The sequence below is a fragment of the Hyperolius riggenbachi genome, chromosome 2 (assembly GCF_040937935.1).
Source record: "Hyperolius riggenbachi isolate aHypRig1 chromosome 2, aHypRig1.pri, whole genome shotgun sequence".
Taxonomy (NCBI): domain Eukaryota; kingdom Metazoa; phylum Chordata; class Amphibia; order Anura; family Hyperoliidae; genus Hyperolius; species Hyperolius riggenbachi.
Genome location: NC_090647.1, coordinates 442,375,011 through 442,400,917, shown reverse-complemented (window position 1 = coordinate 442,400,917; position 25,907 = coordinate 442,375,011). Strand labels below are relative to the sequence as shown.

The window sequence follows — 25,907 nt, the reverse complement described above, 5'->3', positions numbered from 1 at the left end:
CAAACTGAAAAAGAACTTTCTGGGTTGCCTCCTATTGCCGAATCAGATTCAAGGTGACAGCATAAAGGTGACAGCATAAAGGTGACAGCTGATGAAATAAGTGTGAGCCGTGATTGGCTTCTAAGGCAACACAGTCAGTTGTTATTTTAGACAGTTCAGTAAACAAAAACCGACTTGAAAGAAAGAATGGTTTGTCTAGAACAAAAAATCATATGCGCAAACCAAATCTTTGAATCACAACACTTACTAGTAATATCTATAAGAAATATGTATTAAATTAAGTAATCATCACTTACTTATCCAGTTTATGCCCTATCCATCTTTTTTTAAGGTTATCAATGTCATCCTGATCAGCGTGGCAATACCTAAGGCAAGAGAAGGACTTAAACATACAAGAAGGATTGCGGGTAACAAAAAGGATACAAGTCAATGAATCATACACATTGTTCTAACTGCAATGCAGTAGGTTTACATAAACTCACAGATTACTGAATAAAAATAGAACACTGAGTCACTTGAAATATAGGGAATAGATCTTAACATCCTGTAAGGATACCACGGTGGGGGAAAAAAAAAAAATTAGATATGCACATGACTATATTAGGAACGGCACTTACAAAAAAAATGTAAACTTTAATAAAGCTGATGACATATGATGTATGCAATCCCTCCAAGCAAGAAACAAAATCAAATCAGCTGCTATGGTTTATTGTATTTTATACCTTAGCATTGTTCTTTGCACTGCCTTTTTAAAATATGCTCAATATATTTTTAGTGACGCCATCTAGACTTTTTTGGGGCATTTTAGAAAAACTGTTTTGCACAAGATATTTGCATAATAATTTAAGGCTTTCTTTAGGAAACACATGGCAAATTAGTAACAACGGAGCTTTGAAATGCTGACCATTTACCTTAAATCTTTTCTTTTTAAGGCCTGGATCCCACTAGCAGCGCTTTTTTATGCATTTGTGATTTTTTTTTAAACTCTTGCTAATGTACAGCTATGGATGATTTTTTGAAGGGAAAAAAAAAAAAAATAACCACATCCCTCAAGTGAAATCACACACATAGCATTATATTAGCAAAAGCTTTTCAAATCACATATGCCTAGAAGAGCGCTGCTAGTGGGTCCCAGGCCTAACACTGCAATGCCGAGGATTGTGGTGTGCAGCAGTGATGGTTGGAAATGCTGATTAACGAGTCCCCAGATTTCCATTTTCTGAGGAAGTTTTTTTAGGTCATTTTTTGCATCCTCTGATTGGCCAAATATTTCAAGTTGATTCTGCATTCTCCGGTTGGTCCAATGCTTCTAAGTTCTGTCACTGAGTTACAGAGTTGCAGTAATGCGAAATTTCCAGTGGAAATCCAATTTCCGGTTTCCAAATGGAAATGCAGAGATTTCAGTTCTGAAAAATCCAAATGCGCACTCCTAGTGTGCAGTTATCAATGTAATGGATCAATCCTACCTAATAAAACTTAAGTGTCTCTGCAGGGTGTGTGTGTGTGTGTGTGTGTGTGTGTGTGTGTGTGTGTGTGTGTGTGTGTGTGTGTGTGTGTGTGTGTGTGTGTGTGTGTGTGTGTGTGTGTGTGTGTGTGTGTGTGTGTGTGTGTGTGTGTGTGTGTGTGTGTGTGTGTGTGTTACTGCACATGTGCCACACGGACAGCCATTGGGACAGGAGCTGGATGGGCCATGGAGCCGGTCGTGCGTGCTACGGGAGCGCGCACGTGCGCAACGATGACAGACCTAGAGCCCGTTTTTAAACGGGTTAAGGTCACTAGTGTATGTAAAAAAAGTAAATGGCAATATTTATCCTATATATCCTACACAATTAACAGGTGTAGTGCCTTAGCGGCTGTATTCTAACAACACAAACTTTTTTTCAAGAACATTTCAAAGAAGACACACACTGCTTCCTGTAGCAGGAAGCAGCGTGTGCATCAGCGGCTGGGCAGAGGAGGAGACCAGCGGCGAGTGAGCGGCGATTGGAACACAGGCAAGCGAGTTGCTGTCTGTATACAGCGCTTCCCTGCGCTCACTCTGCAGTCAGACTTGGACTGGGAGCATGGAGGGTGGCCCGCAAAGTGGAAGGGATGGAGAGGTAGGGCTGCCCACCCCCATGGCTGACTCCCCCCATTATGGGGGGGGGGCAGGTACCTAACTATACTGGGGGCAGCTACCTAAGCTAACCACACTGGGGGGGGGGGGCAGCTACCTAATCTAACCTATATTGGGGGCAGCTACCTAATCTAACCTATACTGGGGGGCAGCTACCTAATTTAACCTATACTGGGGGGCAGCTACCTATCTAACCTATACTGGGGGGCAGCTACCTATCTAACATATACTGGGGGCAGCTACCTATCTAACATATACTGGGGGCAGCTACCTATCTAACCTATACTGGGGGCAGCTACCTATCTAACCTTTACTGGGGGGCAGCTACCTATCTAACCTATACTGGGGGCACCTACCTAAGTAACCTATACTGGGGGGCAGCTACCTAATCTAACCTATACTGGTGGGCAGCTACCTATCTAACCTATACTGGGGGGCACCTACCTAAGTAACCTATACTGGGGGGCAGCTCCCTATCTAACCTATACTGGGGGGCAGTTCCCTATCTAACCTATACCGGGGGCACCTACTTATCTAACCTGTATTGGGGCACCTACCTACCTACCTAGCCTATACTGGTGGCAAGTCAACTATACTGACTACCTATATTGGAGGCACCTACCTATCTAACCTATGCTGGGGGCAACTATTCTGACTCCTTATATTAGAAGCACCCACCTAGCTAACCTGTGCTGGTGGCGCCTACCTATCTAACCTATACTGGGGCACCTGCCTATCTAACCTATACTGGAGGCAACTATACTGGGGCACCTATGCCTGGCTACCTATACTGGGGGGGACCAATAGCCGGGCACCTATACTGGGGCACCTATGCCTGGCTACCTATACTGGGGGGACCTATAGCTGGCTACCTATACTGAGTGCAACTAGACCTGGCTAACCTATACTGTGGGCACGTATACATGGCTCCGCGAGGGGAAGGGGGGGGGGGGGGGGGAGGCGCAATTTTTACACCCTCGCCCTTGGTGCATTTTAGCCTAGAAACTGCCCTGGCACCAATGTTACTCCGCTGTGCTTTGTAGAGCCGGGCACGATTCAAACTTAATCACATTTTTTTTAATTTTCTGTTACTGAAACCTACCACTTATTAAGGACTCAACCTGACAAATGTTATTTTTTTTATAAAGAGCTTTTGTAACGTTTTCTTTTTTTATAATTTACATTTTTTTTAAAAAGGGAGATGGACTAATAAGGGGGGGGGGGGGGTGTTAAAGGAAAGAATATAATATAATAAGAATATATTAATGTAATTCATTTTTCACTGATTTTTACTTTAATTTCTTTACATATGAACAAAAGAATTGTGTTAATGAGTCCAGTGTATCAAGGTTTTTTTTTTCCTCACAGTTAATCCACTCCACTACATAACATTATTAAGGCAAATTTAAATTTGATTGGTGGCTGAGTGGGAGTAACTGCAGAATAAATCCCTGCTAGTGCCATAAGCCATTTACACAGCCAGTAAGAGACATATCCATCTACCCGATTAAGAGAAAGAAAGAAAGAAAGAAAGAAAGAAAGAAAGAAAGAAAGAAAGAAAGAAAGAAAGAAAGAAAGAAAGAAAGAAAGAAAGAAAGAAAGAAAAGAAAAGAAAAGAAAAGAAAAAAGGGTTGTGTGTTCAATCAACCTAAACAAAATTTTTCATGTCTTTATTACTATAAAATTTGTAAAAACTACATTTAATTCTAGGAAATCGAATAATCAATCAGGGTTTCTCTTGCAATGAAGAACATAAAATAGTAACAAGGCTAACAGTATATACTGTGGTTATGGCTTATTACAGACTATATTTTGATGCAAGAGGAAATATTTTTATTTCTATATTTACATTTCAATGCCTCGAGAGACTGCAAATGAATGACGGTGCAATATCCTGTTCATTGTAGGAACAGCAAATGTAATACATTTCATATAAACTCATAAGTTAATCTTCTCATTAACTAAATTAAATTAAACACTCTTTCAGAATATGAATATGGAGAGGAGCATACACTAATGAACTTATTATAAGCCTAACTGAATATAAAATAAGGTATTTTGTTTTATTAATAATCTTTGCCAGTTATGCTAAGCATAAGGGATTTATCAAATGTGAAATCAAGATGGTAATGATGTTCCTAAGCTCACATCAGCCAATCAGATTTTGATTCTCATCAGCCGAGTATTTTAAGAACGATGGGGAACAGTAAAGAGAAGTTACAGACTAAAATAATTTCATAAAAGCAATAGGTGTGGTAAATGCATCTACTTGTCACATCTCAGACGTAGTTTTTAGCAGATTAATTTTTCACAATCAACAGCCTTTTGCATCAGGTTATTCAGTGATTGTGACAAGATCCGCTGAATTAAAAGCTTCACTTCTGAAACTCCATCAAATAAAAAATAAAAAAAAAAACTTTATATAAATGTCAGACACTGAATTAATGAAAATGGATTTATAAATCAAATTTTTTTAAACCTAAGACCAAGCAATACTTTCATCCAAAAATGTTGTCTAATGTGGAATAATGATGCAGTATATTTAAATTTAGCCCTTAAGGGTACTTCCAACCAGCCCCTAGGCAGCTGTCCTGTGCCGGCCCTCTACGTTCCTCCATTGTCCCGCCGCGGCATAGGTCCGTTTTACACCGACTGGGAGTATTCTATTGCGGACAGGAATACAAGTGAAGCTGTGTGTGGCAAGGGCCACGCAGGCGCAGTGGCCCGACTCCCAGTCAGTGTAAAACAAAACTAAGACATGGCAGGAGAACGAAGGATCATAGAGGACCAGCGTGTGCACAGGATGGCTGCGGGGGGCTGGTCAAAGCCCCAGGTAAGTAAAACTCTCTTCTTCATTCGGTTTAGGTTCAGTTTAATGTGCATATTAGTGCTAGCATTATTAGTAGCATTGTGTTAGACACGTGGTGCAACCATACAGTACATTGAAAGTATGCTTTTATGCTGCTGTAAACATGCACATGCTGTGCCTTAACCAGAGGATGCCCGACACACTGCATCCTATGCAAATGCAATATATATATATATATATATATATATATATATATGTACTTGGATGTATTCAGCGTCACGGATCCTTACTTCTGCCTATGTTCCTCTTCAGTAAACATTTTCTTACTTTCTGCTGTTCAGTTTATCAGAAATTGATTATCTTTTTGTTGCTGCATGTGCAGCTGCAGGGGGCAATTCATATGAGCAGTTTGGGTCTGGCTATTAACTGGCATTGATCACCCCAAGGTTACTGTGTGGGTAAATGTCATTGCATTTGGTTAGAAATAGTTACCTGCTCAGATCTAAACTGGGTTCTAAACTTTTCAAGCACCATACCCATGTCACTCCTAAAAGTCCCTAGCTAAGTACAAAAAACAGTAGGCTTTCATGTTAATGTGGTGGAGCGCACCTTCAACTCTCAGCTGTCCCTGTCAATGTAGCCTAAAAGTGGGGAAGAGGGAGAAACCACATCATTTAATTTCTCAGAGACACCAGGGCTTTCAGCAAAACACTGGTCATGTATCCTATTAACATTTTTCTAAGAAGGCATTTTCACTAATTTAATCACCATTAGGCCCCTGCACAATGCAAACCAGATTTACAATTCCGATTCGAGATTCAGATTTTCCCTGGATGTTATCGAAGGAAAAACACAGAAAAAAATGCAGCATTAAAGAGACTCTGTAACATCAGAAACATCCCCTGGGGGGTACTCACCTCGGGTGGGGGAAGCCTCCGGATCCTAATGAGGCTTCCCACGCTGTCCTTTGTCCCACGGGGGTCTCGCTGCAGCCCTCCGAACAGCCGGCGACAGACCTGACTGTAAATTCAATATTTACCTTTGCTGGCTCCAGCGGGGGCGCTGTGGCTGCTCTCGGCTCCGAAGTAGACGGAAATACCCGATCTCAGTCGGGTCTACTCTACTGCGCAGGCGCCGGAAACTTGCACCTGCGCAGTAGAGCAGACCCGACGGCGATCGGGTATTTCCGCCTACTTCGGAGCAGACAGCCGTCAGAGCGCCTGCGCAGGAGTCGGGAAGGTAAATAATGATGTCATTTTGCACGGAGGGCTGCAGCGAGACCCCTGAGGGACGGAGGACGGCGTGGGAAGCCTCATTAGGATCCGGAGGCTTCCCCCACCCGAGGTGAGTACCCCCCAGGGGACGTTTTGACGTTACAGTTCCTCTTTAAAAATCAAAAATCGGAATCGCATGTAGTGTGCAAGAGACCTTAAGTCTCACACAAAAAAAATAATTTCCCTGCTTTTCCATTTTGAATTGCGTAAAAGTTAATTCCTGGCACTAAAAAAGTTAATTTAATAAGGGGCTATTTTCACACCTCGTCATAGAATTCCTTTTAACCACTTAATGACCAGCCAACGCCGATAGGCGGCGGCTGGTCGTTTGTGGATTTCCATGGAAATAGCCATTCGAGCAGCAGTTTCCTGTCAGTTCACGGCGGGGGGCTCCGTGAACAGCCTGCGACCCTCCGATCGCGGCTCGCAGGCTAAATGTAAACACCCAGGGTAGAAATTCCCGGCGTTTGCGTGTTACTGCGCTGCTGTCGGTGATCGGCGATCCCCGGCCTCTGATTGGCCGGGGATCGCCGGCATCTGATAGGCTGAAGCCTATCTAAGGCGGTACAGGACGGGACGGATCGCTGTCCTGTACCGCCTATTCTGAGGAGGAGAGGGAGGGAAGGAGCGGGAAATAGCGCTGCGGAGGGGGGCTTTGAGGAGCCCCCCCGCTACACACAGATAGCCGGCAGCGATCAGACCCCCCCCCCCCAGCAGGACATCCCCCTAGTGGGTAAAAAGGGGCGGGGAGAAGTCTGATCGCCCTGCCTGCAACGTGATCTGTGCTGGGGGCTGAAGAGCCCACCCAGCACAGATCACATAAAACTCATGCGGTCCTTAAAGGGAATGTCCAAGGAAAATAAAAAAAAATGGAGTTTCACTTACCTGGGGCTTCTACCAGCCCCATGTAGCCATCCTGTGCCCTCGTAGTCACTCACTGCTGCTCCAGTTCCCTGCTGGCAGCTTGCCGACCTCGGACCTTTACGCATTCCCGCTAGTGCAGGAACATTAACACATACATTTTTACACATTTCTGGTTCAATACGTAAAAATGTACGCATTGAACCAGTAACTCGTAAAAATGTATGTGTGTATGTCCGAGGTCGGCAAGCTGCCAGCAGGGGACTGGAGCAGCAGTGAGTGACTACGAGGGCACAGGATGGCTGCATGGGGCTAGTAGAAGCCCCAGGTAAGTGAAACTCTTATTTTGCTTGAACCTTCCCTTTAAGTGGTTAAACCATCAGCGACAGCAAGCAAGATAATACTAAAAATAATTTTGATAGTACTTTTTTTTTTTACCAACTCTTTGGTACATTTTGAATTGTAAAATGCTTAAAAAAGTTATTTTACAGAGAATATGACAATTATCTCCTAGTAGATAACTCAGGAGAAAAAGTTAATTGCATTTGGGCCAATGTGCCTTTAGGGCCCATTCACACTTGCAAAATGCAAAACGCTAGTTCTTTTGCTAGCGTTTTGCTTAGGCAATTTTTGGTGTTTAATGGGAAAAAAAATAAATAAATAAAATAAAATCGGCATTCACACTTGGCGATTTTTTCGCGATTAGCGCTTCTATAGCACTAAACGCGATCACCAGGAAATCCCCTGAAAATGGTGCAGGATACAAATTTGCGTTTGGCGATTTGCGTTAAGCAAATCACCCAAATGAGATTGGGCCCATAGAGTATTATGGCACTAGTGCTTTAAAAAGCGACAGCGCTTGAGCGTTTTGCCAAAATCGCCGGCAAACCGCTCAAGTGTGAATGAGCCCTTTAGATTTTAAGCTCAAGACAGGGCTCTCTCACCCTTTTGTGTCTTGGAATTTGTTACACATTTATTAATTTTGTTACTGTAATTACTAATTCTATATCTTGTACTGTTTAGAAATTATTATTATATTATTATTATTATTATTATTATTATTATTAATAATAATAATAATAATAATAATAAGTCTGAGAAATCAACTAAGAGGAATTTTTCTTTATTATAGCAAAATATAAGTTTAGCCCAGAGATGGGCATTAATAACTTTTTAAAACTTTAGAATGCTACATTTAAGTTAAACATACAGTAATTACTGTTTCCATGTGCAGATTATTTTCCATTGTTTCAGCTCCCTTTCATACAGTTTATCAAATAAAGCTGAACTGTCCCTCCTTCGACAAGGGCTCCCTGTAGCCAAACATCTGCTCTTCTGCCTAAACTGTGGGTCAAATCAATAAACCTGGCACATTTCTTATATACTACTAGCAAGGGATATTTTTTGAAATCTAAAAAAGAACTCTAAAAATGTGCAGTTCTTTGGGCATAAATCATAATCTTTACTAGAAAATAGCAAAATAGGCCGGGACTAAAGATGCTTGATAAATACATGGCATTATTGCTACACAATGGATCTTTGTATTCATGGTGGCTTTGTCCCCTTAGACGTGCAAAAGTATGTGATACAGCCTTAGGGCCCTTTCCCGCTAGCAATCGCTAGCGTTAAACGCTAGCGATTGCAATTCAGCAAAACTTTTCCCCCCCCACGTTTGCGATCGCAATTTTGCTATGCTATGCATAGCAAAATCGCGGAAATAATCGCTCCGCGGCGCGATTGCGTTTTAGTAAAAACGAATTGCGGTAGTGGAAATTACCTACCGCGATTCCTATGTTAAAAGCAAACTGTAGCGATTTGAAATATCACTAGCGGTTTGCGGTTTTGCGATTCAGCCATCGCAAACGCCGTAGTGGAAAAGAGCCCTCTGAGATGAATTTTAGTAGTATAAATGATTTAACTTAAAGAGGAACTTTAAAAAAGGTTTGAACTTCATTCTAATCAGTAGCCGATACTCCCTTTCCAATATGAAATCTTTATCTTTTCTCAATGGATCATCAGGGGGGGTATGTATAGCTGATGTGGTGAAACCCCTTCCACAGTGTGATGTCATGACCGTGGCCCTGAAAGTTTGCTGTCTGTGAACCTTGTTGCATTATGGGAAAAACAGTTTTCCCCAACTGCCAAACAAATAATATCTCCCTCTTTGCATAGACTTTGAACATATGTACAGCTCATCTCGCAGAACTAAAGATATCACCACCAATGATACATTTCAGATTGCAAACCAGGGAGATGAAAGATCTTACAAAGGGCAAACCATCACTAAATCTATGAATGAATATTGTAAAAAATAACCAAACATTATTCATTGTGTTATTTTCACTACAGTTCTTTTTTAAAGCTTTACGTTCAGCAACAGCATTGTGGTGTTTTAAATAAGCTAATATTTTGCTTTGTATAGTCTCTAAGCAAATACGTTACCATATATAATTAACCACTTCACAGCTCCAGTACAGTATATCTACTCCCCTGCAGACTTCATCTAACCGCCCAGGGGAGTAAATATACGTACTCCCGCTGCTACCACTACTGTACCCGCTCCCGCTTATTTGTGCGCTCGTTCATGTTGCCATCTGCCCACCAGGAGATCAATGAATGGGAAAGCAATTCCTAATCATTGATCTAAGTCCCCGTAGCAATTATCGGCGCCTTTTATGAGAAGCTGCACGATCATTCTAATAAATAAAAGTTTCCCATCTTCAGTACACTTCCTGTAAGCATACATATTTTGCTTACAGGACGTATAAAAAAAAAAAGACTGAGGCCATCTTGTGGCCAAATAGTAAAACTACATCTAAAAGTATTTTTTTTAAATGCAAAGACCTGTTTTTACATTTTAAATTAACCCCTTACCTCCCACACTCCCCAATAGTTACCAACATTTATTTTTTTTGTAAAAAAACACAATGAAATAAATTTACAATTATAAAAAATGCATAAATAGTTTTCTTAGGGACTGAACTTTTTTAATATGTATGTCAAGATGGTATAATACTGTTACTTTATAAATTATGGGCTTTTTATTAATGATGGATGCAAAACTGAAAAAAATGCATCTTTATTTCCTAATAAAATATTGGCTCCAGACATTGTGATAGGGACATCATTTAAATGGTGTAATAACCAGTACAAATGGGCACATAAATTACGTGGATTTTAATTATGGTAGCATGCATTATTTAAAAATGATAATGGCCGAAAACTAAAAAATAAGGATTTTTTTCCAATTTTTTTCTTATTTTTCCATAAAAAAACATTTAGAATAAAATAATTCTTGGCATAATTTACCACCCAAAGTAAGCCTAATTAGTGATAAAAAAAACACATTTAACACATTTAATTCTGATAAGTAGAGATAAAGTTATTGGCAAATGAATGGAAGGAGCTGAAAGGTGAAAATTGCTTGGATGCTGAAGGGGTAAAACCCCTCAGTTGTGAAGTGGTTAAGTGATAAAAGGCAATATTATGAGCCTATTTAATTTATTTTTAGAGTACACAGGAAAATTTAAATAAAATAAAAAAAATTAAAAAGCAAGTACCTTGTACAGATCAGATTTCAGTGTATTGTAATTATAACTACAAAAAATGCTGTTTGATTGGTTGCTGTGTGCTATTGTACGTGTGTGTTAGTTTTAGAATAACCTTAAGCTATCACAGTTACTGTACCATGGCCCATATGCGATTCATTTTTTCTTCTTTGTTTTCTCCTAGGTGATACATTTTTTTTCTCTTTAAAATAACTTCACTTTTCAGCATTTTTTTTTTTTTTACATTACAAAAAGTACCAAAAATAGTACAAAAGTTACTTTCAAAATTATTTTGTGTATTTTCTTGCTTGCTGGGGGTTCAACAACCACTTTACCTCGCAGGGACATAGATACTCATCCCTTGCCGCCACGCACTCCTTCTCGCCGCCGATTGTTAGATTAATGAATGGGAACTGCGTTCCCAGTCTTCCATCTAAGTCCCCGTGTCAATGAGATGCCGCGATCATTTGTAGCTTCCAAAGTAACACAGCCATGCATTACTTCCTATTCACGTACCTATAGTACGCGAATAGCAAATAATACGCAAAGACATCTTGCAGCCAAAGAGTAAAATTACAGCTACATACATTTATTTAAAAAAAAAAAAAAAAGAGACCCACATTTACATTTAAAATTAACTCCTAAGTACCCAAATAAATGTTTTGCATAAAAAAAAAAAAAAATGAAAAAAAAAATACACAAATCGTTACCTTAGGGACTGAACTTTTTGATATAGTTATATATATCTATATCAAGAGGGTATATTACTGTTATTTTTAAAAATTATGGGCTTATAATTAGGGATGGGCGCAGAACTGAAAAAAGTGTACCTTTATTTAACCACTTCAGCCTTCAGTCATTTTCACTTTATGCATCCGAGCAATTTTCACCTCCCATTCATTAGCCTATAACTTTATCACTACTTATCACAATGAACTGGTCTATATCTTTTTTTTGCCGCCACCAATTAGGCTTTCTTTGGGGGGTACATTTTGCTAAGAGCCACTTTACTGTAAATGCATTTTAACAGGAAGAATAAGGAAAGAAACGGAAAAAAATCATTATTTCTCAGTTTTCAGCCATTATAGTTTTAAAATAATACATGCCTCCATAATTAAAACTCATGTATTGTATTTGCCCATATGTCCCGGTTATTACACAGTTAAAATTATGTCCCTATCAAAATGTATGGCGACAATATTTTATTTGGAAATAAAGGTGCATTTTTTCCGTTTTGCATCTATCACTATTTACAAGTTTAAAATAAAAAAAGTTTAGAAATATTTCATCTTTACATTGATATTTAAAAAGTTTAGACCCTTAGGTAAATATTTACATGTTTTTTTTATTGTAATTTTTTTTTTGTATTAGACATTTTATTTGGGTATTTTTGGGAGGGTGGGATGCAAGCCATAGTTTTATAATGTAAATGTGTCTTGAGTTATTTTTTTCACTTGTAGTTGTAGTTTTACTTTTTGGCCACAAGATGGCGGCCATGAGTTTACATGACGTCACTCTAAGCGTAACATACGCTTATAGCGACGTATGGGGGACGTTACAGCCAGAAAAAGCGCAGCTTCCGAGAGAAGCTGTCGCTTTTTCAGCGGGGGAGAGGAATCAGTGATCGGGCACCATAGCCCGATTCACTGATTGCCAAGCTAACGAACCGCAGCTGGGAGTGCGCGTGCACGCGCGCGATCGGCCACGGGAGCGCGCGGATACGCACATGGCCTCCTGGGCGTAGCTACTACGTCCAGGAGGCCAAAGTAGTTAAACATTGCAAGAACTGGGACAAATGGGCAAATAAAATGTGGGGGTTTTAGAATGTTTTGTTGTAAAACTATAATGGCCGAAAACTGAGAAAATTATCTTTTTCCATTTTTTTTCTTATTATTCCAATTAAAATGCAGTTAAAATAATTCTTAGCAAAAAGTACCACTCAAAGAAAGCCAAATTGGTGGCAAAACAAAAAACAAGATATAGATTGTTTCATTGAGATAAGTAGTAATAAAGTTATAGGCGAATGAATGGAAGGAGCGCTGAAAGGTGAAAGTTGCTCTGGTTTTTAGTTTCAAAAGTGTTTATTGAAATATGTAAATGGTTGCAATATCGCAGTTCAAAAAGCCCTTAACATAGGGCATTACATTGCATAAACAGCATAGAAAAATAGTAGTACAGTTTGGTCAAAGCATTGATATTGATAGGCAAGTGAACACAGTTAACAGTCGTTTTGTTTACAATTATATTTGGAGGTATATCAGGTCTTTCTGTGGTGTTGCAGGGTGATATTCAGAAAGAGAGGGCACAGGAGTGAAGACCCAACGTGTGGGAGCAGGAAAGCCAGGGCTGCCAGGTTCTGGTAAAGGCATCTGTATTGTCATTAACCACTTGATGACCCACCCTTTACCCGCCCTTAAGGACCAGCGCTGTTTTTAGTGATCTGTGCTGGGTGGGCTCTACAGCCCCCAGCACAGATCAGGGTGCAGGTAGAGAGATCAGATCGCCCACCTTTTTTCCCCACTATGGGGATGATGTGCAGGGGGGGGTCTGATCTCTTCTGCCTGCGTGTGGCTGGTGGGGGCACCTCAAAGCCCCCCTCCGCGGCGAAATTCCCCCCTCCCTCTCCTACCTGCTGCCCCCCCGGTGATCGAGGCTGCACAGGACGCTATCCGTCCTGTGCAGCCAGTGACAGGACGTCCCCTGTCACATGGCGGCGATCCCCGGCCGCTGATTGGCCGGGGATCGCCGATCTGCCTTACGGCGCTGCTGCGCAGCAGCGCCGTACAAATGTAAACAAAGCGGATTATTTCCGCTTGTGTTTACATTTAGCCTGCGGGCCGCCGATGGCTATTCACGGAGCCCCCCACCGTGATTTGACAGGAAGCAGCCGCTCGCGCGAGCGGCTGCTTCCTGATTAATCAGCCTGCAGTACTGCGTCGCTGGTCCTGCAGCTGCCACTTTGCCGACGCGCGGTATGAGTGCGCGGTCGGCAAGTGGTTAATTATAGCTAAAGTTCGTTCCGAAATTAGGATATCGCTAATAATAGGATCTGTAAGATCCATTGACAGTGTTGGTTGCCTCCATTGGCGTGCGATGTGTATTCTTGCAGCTTTGGCTATATGCTGAGAAAGCCTATGTTGGGGAAAACTCCAACCAGGGGGTTTGTCTCCCAATAGTAGAAGTAGGCGGTCTGGTGAAAGATCTCTCTAGGGCCGTGCTCAGAGTAGAAGTAACTTGGTCCCAGTATCTTTTTACAATGGGGCAGAACCACCATATATGGTCAATAGTCCCGGGCAATCCACACCCTCTGAAACATAGATAGGTGTTAGTCTGTGAGATTGCGTGCATTTTGACGGGGGTTATATACAGTAGGTTCTGTGAAATATTTTATAGTTGGTCTCAATGTGAGAGAAGTAGTTGCTGCCTTTTGTGAGGGTTAAGCAGCATTTGGACCAGCGTTACTTTAAGGGATAACGTGGTACCTAAATCTCTCTCCCATTGTACGGGTTTTTGTGAATTCTACTGGTTGTGAGAGTTGGGAATATATATATGAGATAAGGCCTCCTTCTAAAGGGTGTAGAGCGCACCAAGTTTCATAGGTGGTCCTGGGAGGAAATGTTATGTTGTTGGGGCATGTTGATTTTATAAAGTGCAAGATTTGTATAGCGTGGAAGTATTCAGAGGGTGGGAAAGAGGTAGTGTTTTTAAATTGTTCCCAAGTGGGTGATTTTTCGTTTACTAAAAAGTTTTTGACAACAACATACCCTTTTTCTACCCACCATTTGAATGCCCCTTGCTCCAGACCAGGAGGGAAGTTAGGGTTGCCGAAGAGAGGCATCTGAAGGGGGTTTTTGATTGCAATCCTTTTTGGAGTTTAAGTCTATTCCAGATCATTAAGGAGTGTGCTGTTAGTGGGGAGATTTTTTGGTATCTGGTTGGGGATATGCATGGCGACCATTGCAGAGCAGGAAATGTGACTGGTTGTAATAAGCAATTTTCTATTTCGGCCCATAGGGGAGGATTGTGCTCAGCGTGTATTTGAGCTATTTGTGCTATCTGAGACGCTCGGTAGTAACTAAATAGATCTGGTACTCCCATTCCCCCTCTGCCTCTGTTCATATACATTATTTTTTGGTTTATCCTAGCTCGTTTATTGTTCGTTATAAACTTGAAAATGGAGAGCTGCAACTCTTTAAGGGAGGTTTTGGTTACTAGGACTGGTAGTGTTCTGAACAGGTAAAGTAGACGGGGGAGCAGGGTCATTCTGATCGCCTGGATTCTGCCAGTCCAGGATAAGGTGGGGGAGTTCCATTTTAGTAGATCCTGCTTTAGGGAGGCCAGCATTGGTTTATAATTTAGGTTGAATAATTCTTTGGGGTTGGTAGAAATTTTAACTCCAAGATAGGTAATATATTTGCTTTGGAGTGAAAGGCCTAAGGAGGAAGTGATAGCAGTAGCCTGTGTTTTGGTTAAGTTGGCAAAAAGCACCTCAGATTTGATGATGTTAAGGGAGAGGCCAGAGACCTTGCCAAATCTTTTCATTAGGTCAATTAGATTAGGTAAGGATGTATGGGGAGATGTCAGGGTAAGGAGTAGGTCGTCTGCGAACAGATTGGCTTTATAATCCGTTCCAGCGATTCATATACCTTGGATGTCGGTTGTAGCGCGTATCTTGGCTGCCAGCGGTTCTATAGTCAGGGCGAAGATGGCGGGTGATAGAGGACAGCCTTGTCGCGTCCCTCTTTGGATGGGAATTGTGGTTGGTATGTTGGAGGGGAGCTTTAGTTGGGCTGAGGGAGTAGAGTACAGGGTTTGAATGGCCTGTAAGAAGGAGCCTCCTATACCCGCTTTTTGGAGAGCCTGTAGCATATATGGAGTTGCTCTGGTTTTTAAACCCCTTGGAGGTGAAGTGGTTAAAAGGCATTTTATTGACAAGGTGTGAAAATATAAACTTGGAGAAAACGAAGGAAAAACTGTGTATTGCATATGGGCCCATGTGCTTCCAGTTTCTAGTTTGGGTTCATTTGTGATTTGTGTTCATGATTTGATAGTTTATGGTGCCACGTTAAAAAGTTTGGTTTCTTCAGTAAACTCACTCATGAATGCAATCTTAGGGCTTGTACACACTGCTGCGCTTGCGCTGCATTTTTATCGCAAAGCCTTCATGAAAATATTACACCAGTGTGTACGATTTCATGATTTTTCAAAAGACCTTGCTATTAAAAAGCGCATACGATTTTAAAAGCACAGCAGTGTGTACAGGCCCTTATGTGTAGTCACAACAGTTGTAGAAGTGCAAATAGGATATTTTAGAAAGGCAAAAAGACAAGAAACCATTGCAACCCAAAACTTAAAATTTGGACATCCTTCTTCATACACTCTGAAGTAAAATCAGTTATTAGGCATGCTAATGAAATGTGCATCAGTGCAGGCTAGGATTAAAACCACCCTGGCGTTCTGATTAAATCGCCAGGGTGGCTGCGGGAGGGTTTTTTTTAAATAAAAAACAAAACTATTTCATGCAGCCAACTGAAAGTTGGCTGCATGAAAGCCCACTAGAGGGCGCTCCGGAGGCGATCTTCCGATCGCCTCCGGCGCCCAGAATAAACAAGGAAGGCCGCAATGAGCGGCCTTCCTTGTTTTGCTTATATCGTCGCCATAGCGACGAGCGGAGTGACGTCATCGACGTCAGCCGACTTCCGATGTCAGCCGCCTCCGATCCAGCCCTTAGCGCTGGCCGGAACTTTTTGTTCCGGCTACGCTGGGCTCAGGCGGCTGGGGGGACCCTCTTTCGCCGCTGCTCGCGGCGGATTGCCGCAGAGCGGCGACGATCAGGCAGCACACGCGGCTGGCAAAGTGCCGGCTGCGTGTGCTGCTTTTTATTTGACAAAAATCGGCCCAGCAGGGCCTGAGCGGCAGCCTCTGGCGGTGTTGGACGAGCTGAGCTCGTCCAGACCGCTCAGCAGGTTAAGGAATAAATGCACCTAAGATTCCAAAGACTGGAAACACAACTTTTAGGGCCTGTTTCCACTACTGCGGAAACCGGGCCGAATTCGAAGTTTCCCCGCGGGCGAACTGCACAGGGAAACTATGGTGCCGCCAGGCGAAACGCTTACCTTAGCGATTCGGCCGACATTGCCGTCAGTTTCCGTTCCGTGCGGGAGGCTGCGAATCCCATAGCCGTGCATGGCATGGCTTCTGGGATTCGTCAGCGGTCCCACTGACCAGGAAGTGCCACCGCGCGTCATATTTCCTGTCCGTTTCTCCTACTGTGTATTGAACACATTTATTTCTGTTTATCTCCTTCAGACATTTCACAGGGTAATGTGCTGCTCAAAAACCAAAATGAAGGTTGCTGCTGGCACCAAAATAGGAACTTATACGGAGCAGCAGAAATTGAAAATATATATACTGTACATATAAATAAAGTGCATTTATTCCATAATTCATTTTTTTTTGCTACCAAAAGCTTTTATTATTTGGCAATTACAAGGAATCTTACCTGTCTAGCCAGGCTAGGAGACTCTTTGCTGATCCAATCAAATCTACCACAGAGGTCAAAAAGTCATTTGGTAATTTTCTGCTACTCTTTCCATCATAATGGCCACTTCTCCTCCTCCCTGTAATGAAATTCTGCAAGTTTTTCGCTGATGCATTTAATTTATGGGAAAGTGTTTTTAGATTTTCTGTTTCCAAACCATAATTCTGTTGAAAAGACAAGAAAAAGTTCAAGAAAAGTTATTTAGTCTATATCGAACTTTCAATTCACCAAATTAGTAATATTTCTCTGAAAAGGAGCATCATTGGAGAGTGAATGTTGAAAGACAAAAACAACCTGAATTATGCTAATTCAACCTAAACTTGCTCTAATTTGCATTTTTTGCACAATTTTTTTTACATAAAATATATTAAAGCAAAATCTGGTGAAGAGCTGTAACCTGAAACGTGTGTGACCTCCACCTTAATATACTGCTTTAAATAAGCACTGACGAAAATCTGTAAAATTCTAAATATATGTGCATGTGGACACACGCAATTTACATTAGTTTCAGAGTAAAATACACTGTAAATTACCTTATTTCCATGTCCTTTCCAGTAATTTGATGGTTCTGACATTTTGCCGGCATCTCCTCATGGGGGATTCTCAAGATATTCTACATTTTAAGCACTTACTGATTCGGAACTGCAGTTGCTCAGTCCAACTGGCAGAATAGTGTGCAGGGTAGGTAGGCCAACAGACATCTATTTTTGTAGAGATTCTTGCCAGCGAGGGCTTTTAGAAGATTAAAGGAAACCTTTGGCTTCCCCATGAAGAGAAGAGTTGATCCAAAACCTGTCATTAACAGGTTAGAACCATCAGATCAATCACACTTAGGGCCCATTTCCACTACACGCAGATTCTGGATGCAGAAAAATGGCTCAAATGAATGCCTTTGGGAAATCTGCATTAGAAAAACTGTGTTTAGTGGAAACAGGCCCATAGACATTCATTGGAAAGTTTTTCTGCATCCAGAATCCATGTGTAGTGGAAACAGGCGCTTACTGTAAGGCCCAATTTACACTTAATAAGTTGCTCTCAGTTATAACTGAAAGAAAACTAGATTTTCAACGTAATGTCCATGGTTTCCTATGACACAATTCTCACTTAAAGGGAACCTGAAGAGAGTAAAATGATTTAAAAAATAAAAACATGACGTAGCTGTAAATGAATATTACATGCTAACCTCGCCGTTTGTTCCTCTCAGAAGCTCACCATTTTTTTCTTACAGTGATCCCTTCTAGTTCTAACAATATTTTGTCAGAACTGAAATGTACCAGTTGCTGTCAGTTTTATATCAGCAGCTGTCAGTTACAACTCAATGTGCAAGGTAATGTCCATGTTTCCCTATTGCTCAAGTGGGTGATATTACAGTTTAACAGTGTGTTGACCAGAAAGCTGCTATGAGGTAATGGCCATTTTTAAAATGAAGTACAGAGAATTCCATTGATCACAGTCGACAAATGGGACACACGAGAGGAGAAAGATTGAGGAGTAGACTACACAGGAGGTAAGTATGACCTGTGTATAGTTATTATGACTTTTTATTTTCAGTTCAGGTTCTCTTTAACGTGTTTTAACTGAAATCTTTTTCACAATTCACGGCTATGGAAAAAAAACGCGTACTAATGCATACTAACGCATACCAACACATTAGGTGTAAAAAGGCCCTGACCGTTATGGAGAAATAAAACCATTTACAGTTTATTTTACTCTAGAACATATGTGCATCTATGTAAGTATACAGATACATTTTACATTTTACAGTTGTAATCAAAGTGCCCGTTTATGAATTGCCTGTGATGTGCCACCTTTATTATTACATTTTTTGAGGATTATTCTTGCAATGGCGAACCAGGTATGAAGTGCTGGCACCATCTGTACCTGCCCTGTGCTAACGGTTGTGAGTGCGGTTTGCAATTTAAAAGCCTTATGCTGGGAATACACGTTTCGTTTTTGCCTTCGTTTTAATTGTGCCTTTTGTCCTTTTCAATCCCGAAATAAATCGATCGTATGGTTAATATCACCACTCACGGTTTCGTTTTTTTTTTCGATTCTGATGGTTTCGTTTTTCCAATGATCGAAGGCTGCAAAGAAACGAAACGTATGTACAGGGACGGACGGCATAAACGAATATATAATCGATCTGAACAGCCATCAAGCCTACCAATGGCTCGATTAGATGGATAAAGAGAGATAATATCAAACATGTTCGATCACTAGTCGTTCGTTTTTGGGGTCTATTAATCGAAACTATAATGAGATTATGACTATTTTCACATACGTTTTCAACACTCGATTCGTTTACCAAACGAATCGAAGGCTAAAACGAAGGCAAAAACGAAACGTGTATTCCCAGCATTAGTTCACCCTCCCATGTTTAAATATATGGGATAGCAAGTTTGCATTGCCTAGCAATGCACAAAGGGTTCTCTATTGCACAGCTGTATAAAAAAACATATTAAGTTTATTTGTTTAGCTTCTAGCAAGCAGCATTTATTAGCTCATCATTAGCAAGGGAATAAAGATGTAAACAGAACAGATCACCGGATCCAGACAAAACTCTGCTGTACTTCTGTGGCCAGCATGGCAACTACAGTCCAGGCATGCCCAGTGTATAGGAAAGCATGTAACCCTTCTGACATCCTCCCCAGTGTCTTTATAAAAGCAATGTGTACTCCCCATCCCCTACTCTGTAACAAACTATTTAATCACTGCTCTTTTATCTAGCCGTTTTCATAAAACCACTGGAAGGGTAAATACAATCTCACAAACTGAGGATTGAGAAGCAAGATGGAATTAATGGTGAGAGTTTATACAATAATACAATACAATAACATTTGTTTTATCCCATAGGACTCACAGCGCATAGATAATATGTTTTAGATCAATACAGGGTTGCAGGCTGGACTGGGTTACAGGGGAAATAGTCAGGTGTTCATAAATGCCAGGCATTGATAAAACAGGGTGGAGCGCTCTGAAATGCATTGCTTGGATACAATAAAAGTTATGCTTTTGATTCATACGGCAGCTGTCGTTTTTTTTCCTACTTGCACTGGCAAATTGCTAAACCGCTTTCACCAGCTGTGTCCCTGTCACGGAGCAAGCAGGTATTGCGAGGAATGACCACAATTTGCAGAAAAACTTGCACACTACTGTTCCTGTTTCAGTGTCAAAGTGTTTAATGAAAACCATACGGTGCATAAATGCAACCACATGCACAGCAAGCTATGCACAACAACCAGTAATTGCAGTGACATATACATATATACAATGATGCAAATATGATGCAAGCATATGCGAACCACATACACAGCAAATATATACAGGTGATCACCAATCAATCGAGAACGTGCAAAATACACACATACCATCCAACCTATCGTAACTAACAACGATGAATATATACAAACATACAAATATATACAAAAAGCGCAGTATCACAGGAAACAGGCAATGACAAGGCATAACAGCATATCAGGGTCAGAAGCGGGTAATCAGATACAGGTGAGGCACAGAGGAATAGACAGAAGCAGAGTCAGGACAAGCAAAGGTTGAGCAACATGTTATTAGATCAGCAAACAAGGAACAAGAATCAGGGCTCAAGGAACAGTAGAGTCCAGGAACTCAGACCTACAGGGGACGAGGTTCTGGCAATTGTTTGGAAGAAGAGGCAGTCTTTATATAGTCCATGTAACAAGAAGCAGGTGGTGGTAAATGATCAAAGTTCCATTAGAGGCTTCTGCAGGCCAGGCTAAGAACTGCAAGTCCTTGTACACAATGACAGGCCACCCGCTGGTGGATAATGGAAGTCCATGCCATACATTCACAACAGAGTCATCAGCAGATGTGGATCGTGACAGTCCCGCTTGTGTAGGTTCCACAAACTAGCACAGAGCCTCTGACAGTTATGTCACCAAGGAGCACCTCGGCTCCTGCTCCAGCCGCCTGTGATCTGATTATCTCACCTCGGCAGAGTGGCGTGGAGCCAACAGTAGCTTCAGCCATTATAAACACTCTTCCCATGCACGATTGCCTGACAGTGCAGCCGCCTATAGTGGCATCACACGCTCGGGCTAGGTGGAAAATATATACCAAAGCAGCGGGATGCCAGTACAGCTCTGAAGGAGGCTATTGTCTGCACGCCTTGTGGAGGAGGACTTCTGCCAAGACTTGGTCTGCCATCAAAGTGGGACAAAGACTTTCTACTGGCCACGCCGTATGGGACAGTCAGCCACAGATCCAGGTGAGAATTTCTCAGCCGGCTGGCCATTTTTATTGGATGACAACCTGAGTGCGCTCTCCCCCCACCCCTTGTTTTTTCACCCACCCCCACACTTCACTGTGTAATGCAGATTATATACCACCTAGAGTGGCACCCAAGAGAGCAGCACCATTTGACGACAACTACACACACTTGCACAGTATTGTCAAGATCGCTCCCTCTGTCTAGCACAGGGGTTTAGGCTCCTTTCCTCTTCACGGACCAAACAGGTGGCTTTTTAGGGGAGATGTCCTGATTGCGTGTGGCAGAAAGTTCCAAAGTGTAGGGGCAGCGTGCATGGCAGAAGGCTCCGTCTCCAAAGGTTTTGAGGTTGACTCTGGGGGTGACCAAGTTATTAGATCCTTTTGATCTAAGATTGTGGGGGTGTGATGCAGTTGCAACAAATCCTTCAGGTATCGAGGGCCCAGATTGTACAAGGATTTGAAAGTCATTATGTTTGCAGATCATATTGCGACAGAGTGAGCAGCAAATGGTTAATTTGTCAGCAGCAGCAGCAAAGAGTGGGTAGGACAGTTGATTAGTGCTGTGTTCAATTAAAGACTGTTGCACTCTCCCTTCTTTCTACTTTCCTTAAGTGGGTAATGATGATGGGATATACAGTGGCTTGCAAAAGTATTCGGCCCCCTTAAAGTTTTCCACATTTTGTCATATTACTGCCACAAACATGAATCAATTGTATTGGAATTCCACATGAAAGACCAATACAAAGTGGTGTACACGTGAGAAGTGGAATGAAAATCATACATGAATCCAAACATTTTTTTACAAATAAATAACTGCAAAGTGGGGTGTGCGTAATTATTCGGCCCCCTTTGGTCTGAGTGCAGTCAGTTACCCATAGACATTGCCTGATGAGTGTTAATGACTAAATAGAGTGCGCCTGTGTGTAATCTAATGTCAGTACAAATACAGCTGCTCTGTGACGGCCTCAGAGGTTGTCTAAGAGAATCTTGGGAGCATCAACACCATGTAGTCCAAAGAAAACACCAGACAGGTCAGGGATCAAGTTATTGTTTAATTTAAAGCAGGCTTAGGCTACAAAAAGATTTCCAAAGCCTTGAACATCCCACGGAGCACTGTTCAAGCGATCATTCAGAAATGGAAGGAGTATGGCACAACTGTAAACCTACCAAGACAAGGCCATCCACCTAAACTAACAGGCCGAACAAGGAGAGCGCTGATCAGAAATGCAGTCAAGAGGCCCATGGTGACTCTGGATGAGCTGCTGAGATATACAGCTCAGGTGGGGTAATCTGTCCATAGGACAACTATTAGTTGTGCACTGTATACAGTTGGTCTTTATGGAAGAGTAGTAAGAAGAAAGCCATTGTTAACAGAAAAGCATAAGAAGTCCAGTTTGCAGTTTGCCACAAGCCATGTGGGGGACACCGTAAACATGTGTAAGAAGCTGCTCTGGTCAGAGGAGACCAAAATTGAACTTTTTGGCCAAAATGAAAAACTAACACTGCACATCACTCTGAACACACCATCCCCACTGTCAAATATGGTGGTGGAAGCATCATGCTCTGGGGGTGCTGCTCTTCAGCAGGGACAAGAAAGCTATTCAGAGTTGATGGGAAGATGGATGGAGCCAAATACAATCTTGGAAGATAACCTCTTGGAGTCTGCAAAAGACTTGAGACTGGGGCAGAGGTTCACCTTCCAGTAGGAAGGACAACGACCCTAAACATAAAGCCAGGGCAACAATGGAATGGTTTACAACAAATCATATCCATGTGTTAGAATGGCCCAGTCAAAGTCCAGATCTAAATCTAATCCAGAATCTGTGGCAAGATCTGAAAACTGCTGTTCACAAATGCGGTCCATCTAATCTGACTGAGCTGGAGCTGTTTTGCAAAGAAGAATGGGCAAGGATTTCAGTCTCTAGATGTGCAAAGCTGGAAGAGACATACCCTAAAAGACTGGCAGTTGTAATTGCAGCAAAAAGGTGGTTCTACAAAGTATTGATTTAGGAGGCTGAATAATTACGCACACCCCACTTTGCAGTTATTTGTAAAAAATGTTTGGAATCATGTATGATTTTCGTTCCACTTCTCACGGGTACACCACTTTGTATTGGTATTTTTATGTGGAATTCCAATAAAATGGATTCATGTTTGTGGCAGTAATGTGACAAAATGTGGAAAACTTCAAGGGGGCCGAATACTTTTGCAAGCCACTGTAGAGGAGGCATTTGAATGGCACAGACTGCTATTTAATTCAATCAATCGGTTTCTGACATTCACACAGGAAGTCAGCATTGCAAAACCAGCAAGTCAGGTAATAAAAACTTATTTGTGCAAACATTGTTTATATGTGCAACTGCAAAAACACAAGGTGTGAGACCTGCCCTTATATCTTGAGCACAAGCCAAATACAAATACCAAACTCACAGAAATATCATCAAATACAAGACCAATATTCCTGTGAGTCATCCAATGTTGTATACATAATACGCTGCATGAAATGCCCCTCAAGAGGAATCTATATAGAGAGTAACAGGACAAAAACTGCGCACAAAAATGAACCATCACCGCTTTAAAATCAATGAGGGTAAAATGGACACACCAGTGGGCCAACACTTCTGTTCTTAAGGTTAACTTCAAAAATGATCAATCAAGAACAATTTTTGAGTACAAATTTATGAAAATGTTCAAGACATTAACAGAAGGTTTAAATTGTGGAACATGATTCATGAAACCTTATGTAACATGATTGATTTGGCTTCATGATCTTCAGAAACCTGCTGGATTTCATGTATGGTTGCACTAACTCTCTGGCTCCAGCCTGCTGATTACCTGACACTTAACGGATAAACAGTAACCAGCACAACTGTCATCTTCATGTTTACCATTTATCTGCATCAGTTTTACTTCAGCTAACATCTGGAAATGTGCCTGAAGAAGGGGACTAGATCCCAGAAAGCTTGCATAATTTAACTATCAGTTAGCTATTAAAAAGGTATTTTTTACAAAACTCTTTTTTTCCACCTATATAAGATGTGCAACTGCAACATCTTGTGCTTTAAAATGTATAAGGTTATATTCCACACATAATAAATAAAACAAGAGTCTGAACTAGAGCTTTAAGTTCTGCTGCTAGGGGGTTTGTTTTGTCTTTGACTGGTTCAGACAACTGCAGTTAAATAGTGATGATGAACTTGATGATCATTTATTTTCTCAAAGTTACTTAACCACCCTGGCGTTCTATTAAGATCGCCAGGGCGGCTGCGGGAGGGTTTTTTTCTTAATTAAAAAAAAACTATTTCATGCAGCCAACTGAAAGTTGGCTGCATGAAAGCCCACTAGAGGGCGCTCCGGATGCGTTCTTCTGATCGCCTCCGGCGGCCAGAAGTAACACGGAAGGCCGCAATGAGCGGCCTTCCGTGTTTCGCTTACCTCGTCGCCATAGCAACGAGGGAAGTGACGTCATGGACGTCAGCCGACGTTGTGACGTCAGTCGCCTCCGATCCAGCCCTTAGCGCTGGCCGGAACTTTTTGTTCCGGCTACGCTGGGCTCAGGTGGCTGGGGGGACCCTCTTTCGCCGCTGCGGCGGCGATCAGGCAGCACACGCGGCTGGCAAAGTGCCGGCTGCGTGTGCTGCTTTTTATTTGATGAAAATCGGCCCAGCAGGGCCTGAGCGGCAGCCTCCGGCGGTGATGGACGAGCTGAGCTCGTCCATACCACCTGGCTGGTTAATTATCATAAGCAAAGCTTAACTCAGTGAAAGATGCACTTCATCTACATAAATTAAAAAAACAAAAACAAAAACAGAACAATTAATGTTTACTAAAGCTTACCAGTGCACATAGCAAGTCTACAGCTTCAAGAATTAACTCCTGGTGTCCGATGCGTGTAACCCCCAACTCCTCCAGTTCCTGGTGAGTAATACGCAGTAACTGGTCCCCAGCTATTTTTTCCCTTTCAAAGTTTTTGATATACTGCTGTAAGCAGTCATCCAGACCTGAAAAAAAAAGAAAAAAAGAAATCATTAAGTTGATGTTGACAACCATTATGCATCCAGAGGATACCAATGACAGTTTAGAGAAATCAGTTTCAACAAGGAGTGCATAGTCATTTGTAGTAACTAGTCAGATGTAATCTTAAAAAGAACCTGAACTGAAAATAAAAAGTCAAAATAACCATACACAGCTCAGACTTACCTGCTTTGTAGTCTACTACTCAATCTCTTTCTCCTCTCCTGCATCCCATTTGTCCACTGTGATCAATGGAATTCTCCGTCCTCAATTTTAAAAATGGCCATTATCCCCTAACAGCTTCCTGGTCAGCACACTGTTAAACTGTAATATCACCCACTTGAGCCATAGGGAAACATGGACATTATCTTGCACATTCAGTTGTAACTGACAGCTGCTGATATAAAACTGACAGCAACTGGTATATTTCAGTTCTGACAAAATATTGTCAGAACTGGAAGGGATCACTGTAAGAAGAAACTGACGGTGAGGTTAGTAT

The 25,907-nt window shown here is 41.7% G+C and overlaps 1 protein-coding gene across 7 annotated transcripts in view; it reads right to left on the bottom strand.

The window, feature by feature from the left end:
* CNKSR2 (connector enhancer of kinase suppressor of Ras 2) overlaps positions 1–25,907 on the bottom strand; it is a 496,515-nt gene that overhangs the window by 387,850 nt on the left and 82,758 nt on the right. For 5 of the 7 annotated variants that reach the window (XM_068270009.1, XM_068270010.1, XM_068270012.1 and 2 more), the window contains exons 2-4: positions 25,232–25,395; positions 17,111–17,313; positions 297–365 (exon numbers count right to left, since the gene is read on the bottom strand). In XM_068270009.1, coding sequence (XP_068126110.1) covers positions 297–365; positions 17,111–17,313; positions 25,232–25,395 — 436 coding nt within the window. The remainder of the gene's footprint in view (positions 1–296; positions 366–17,110; positions 17,314–25,231; positions 25,396–25,907) is intronic. The other 2 variants (XM_068270013.1, XM_068270014.1) reach the window with 1 other exon arrangement.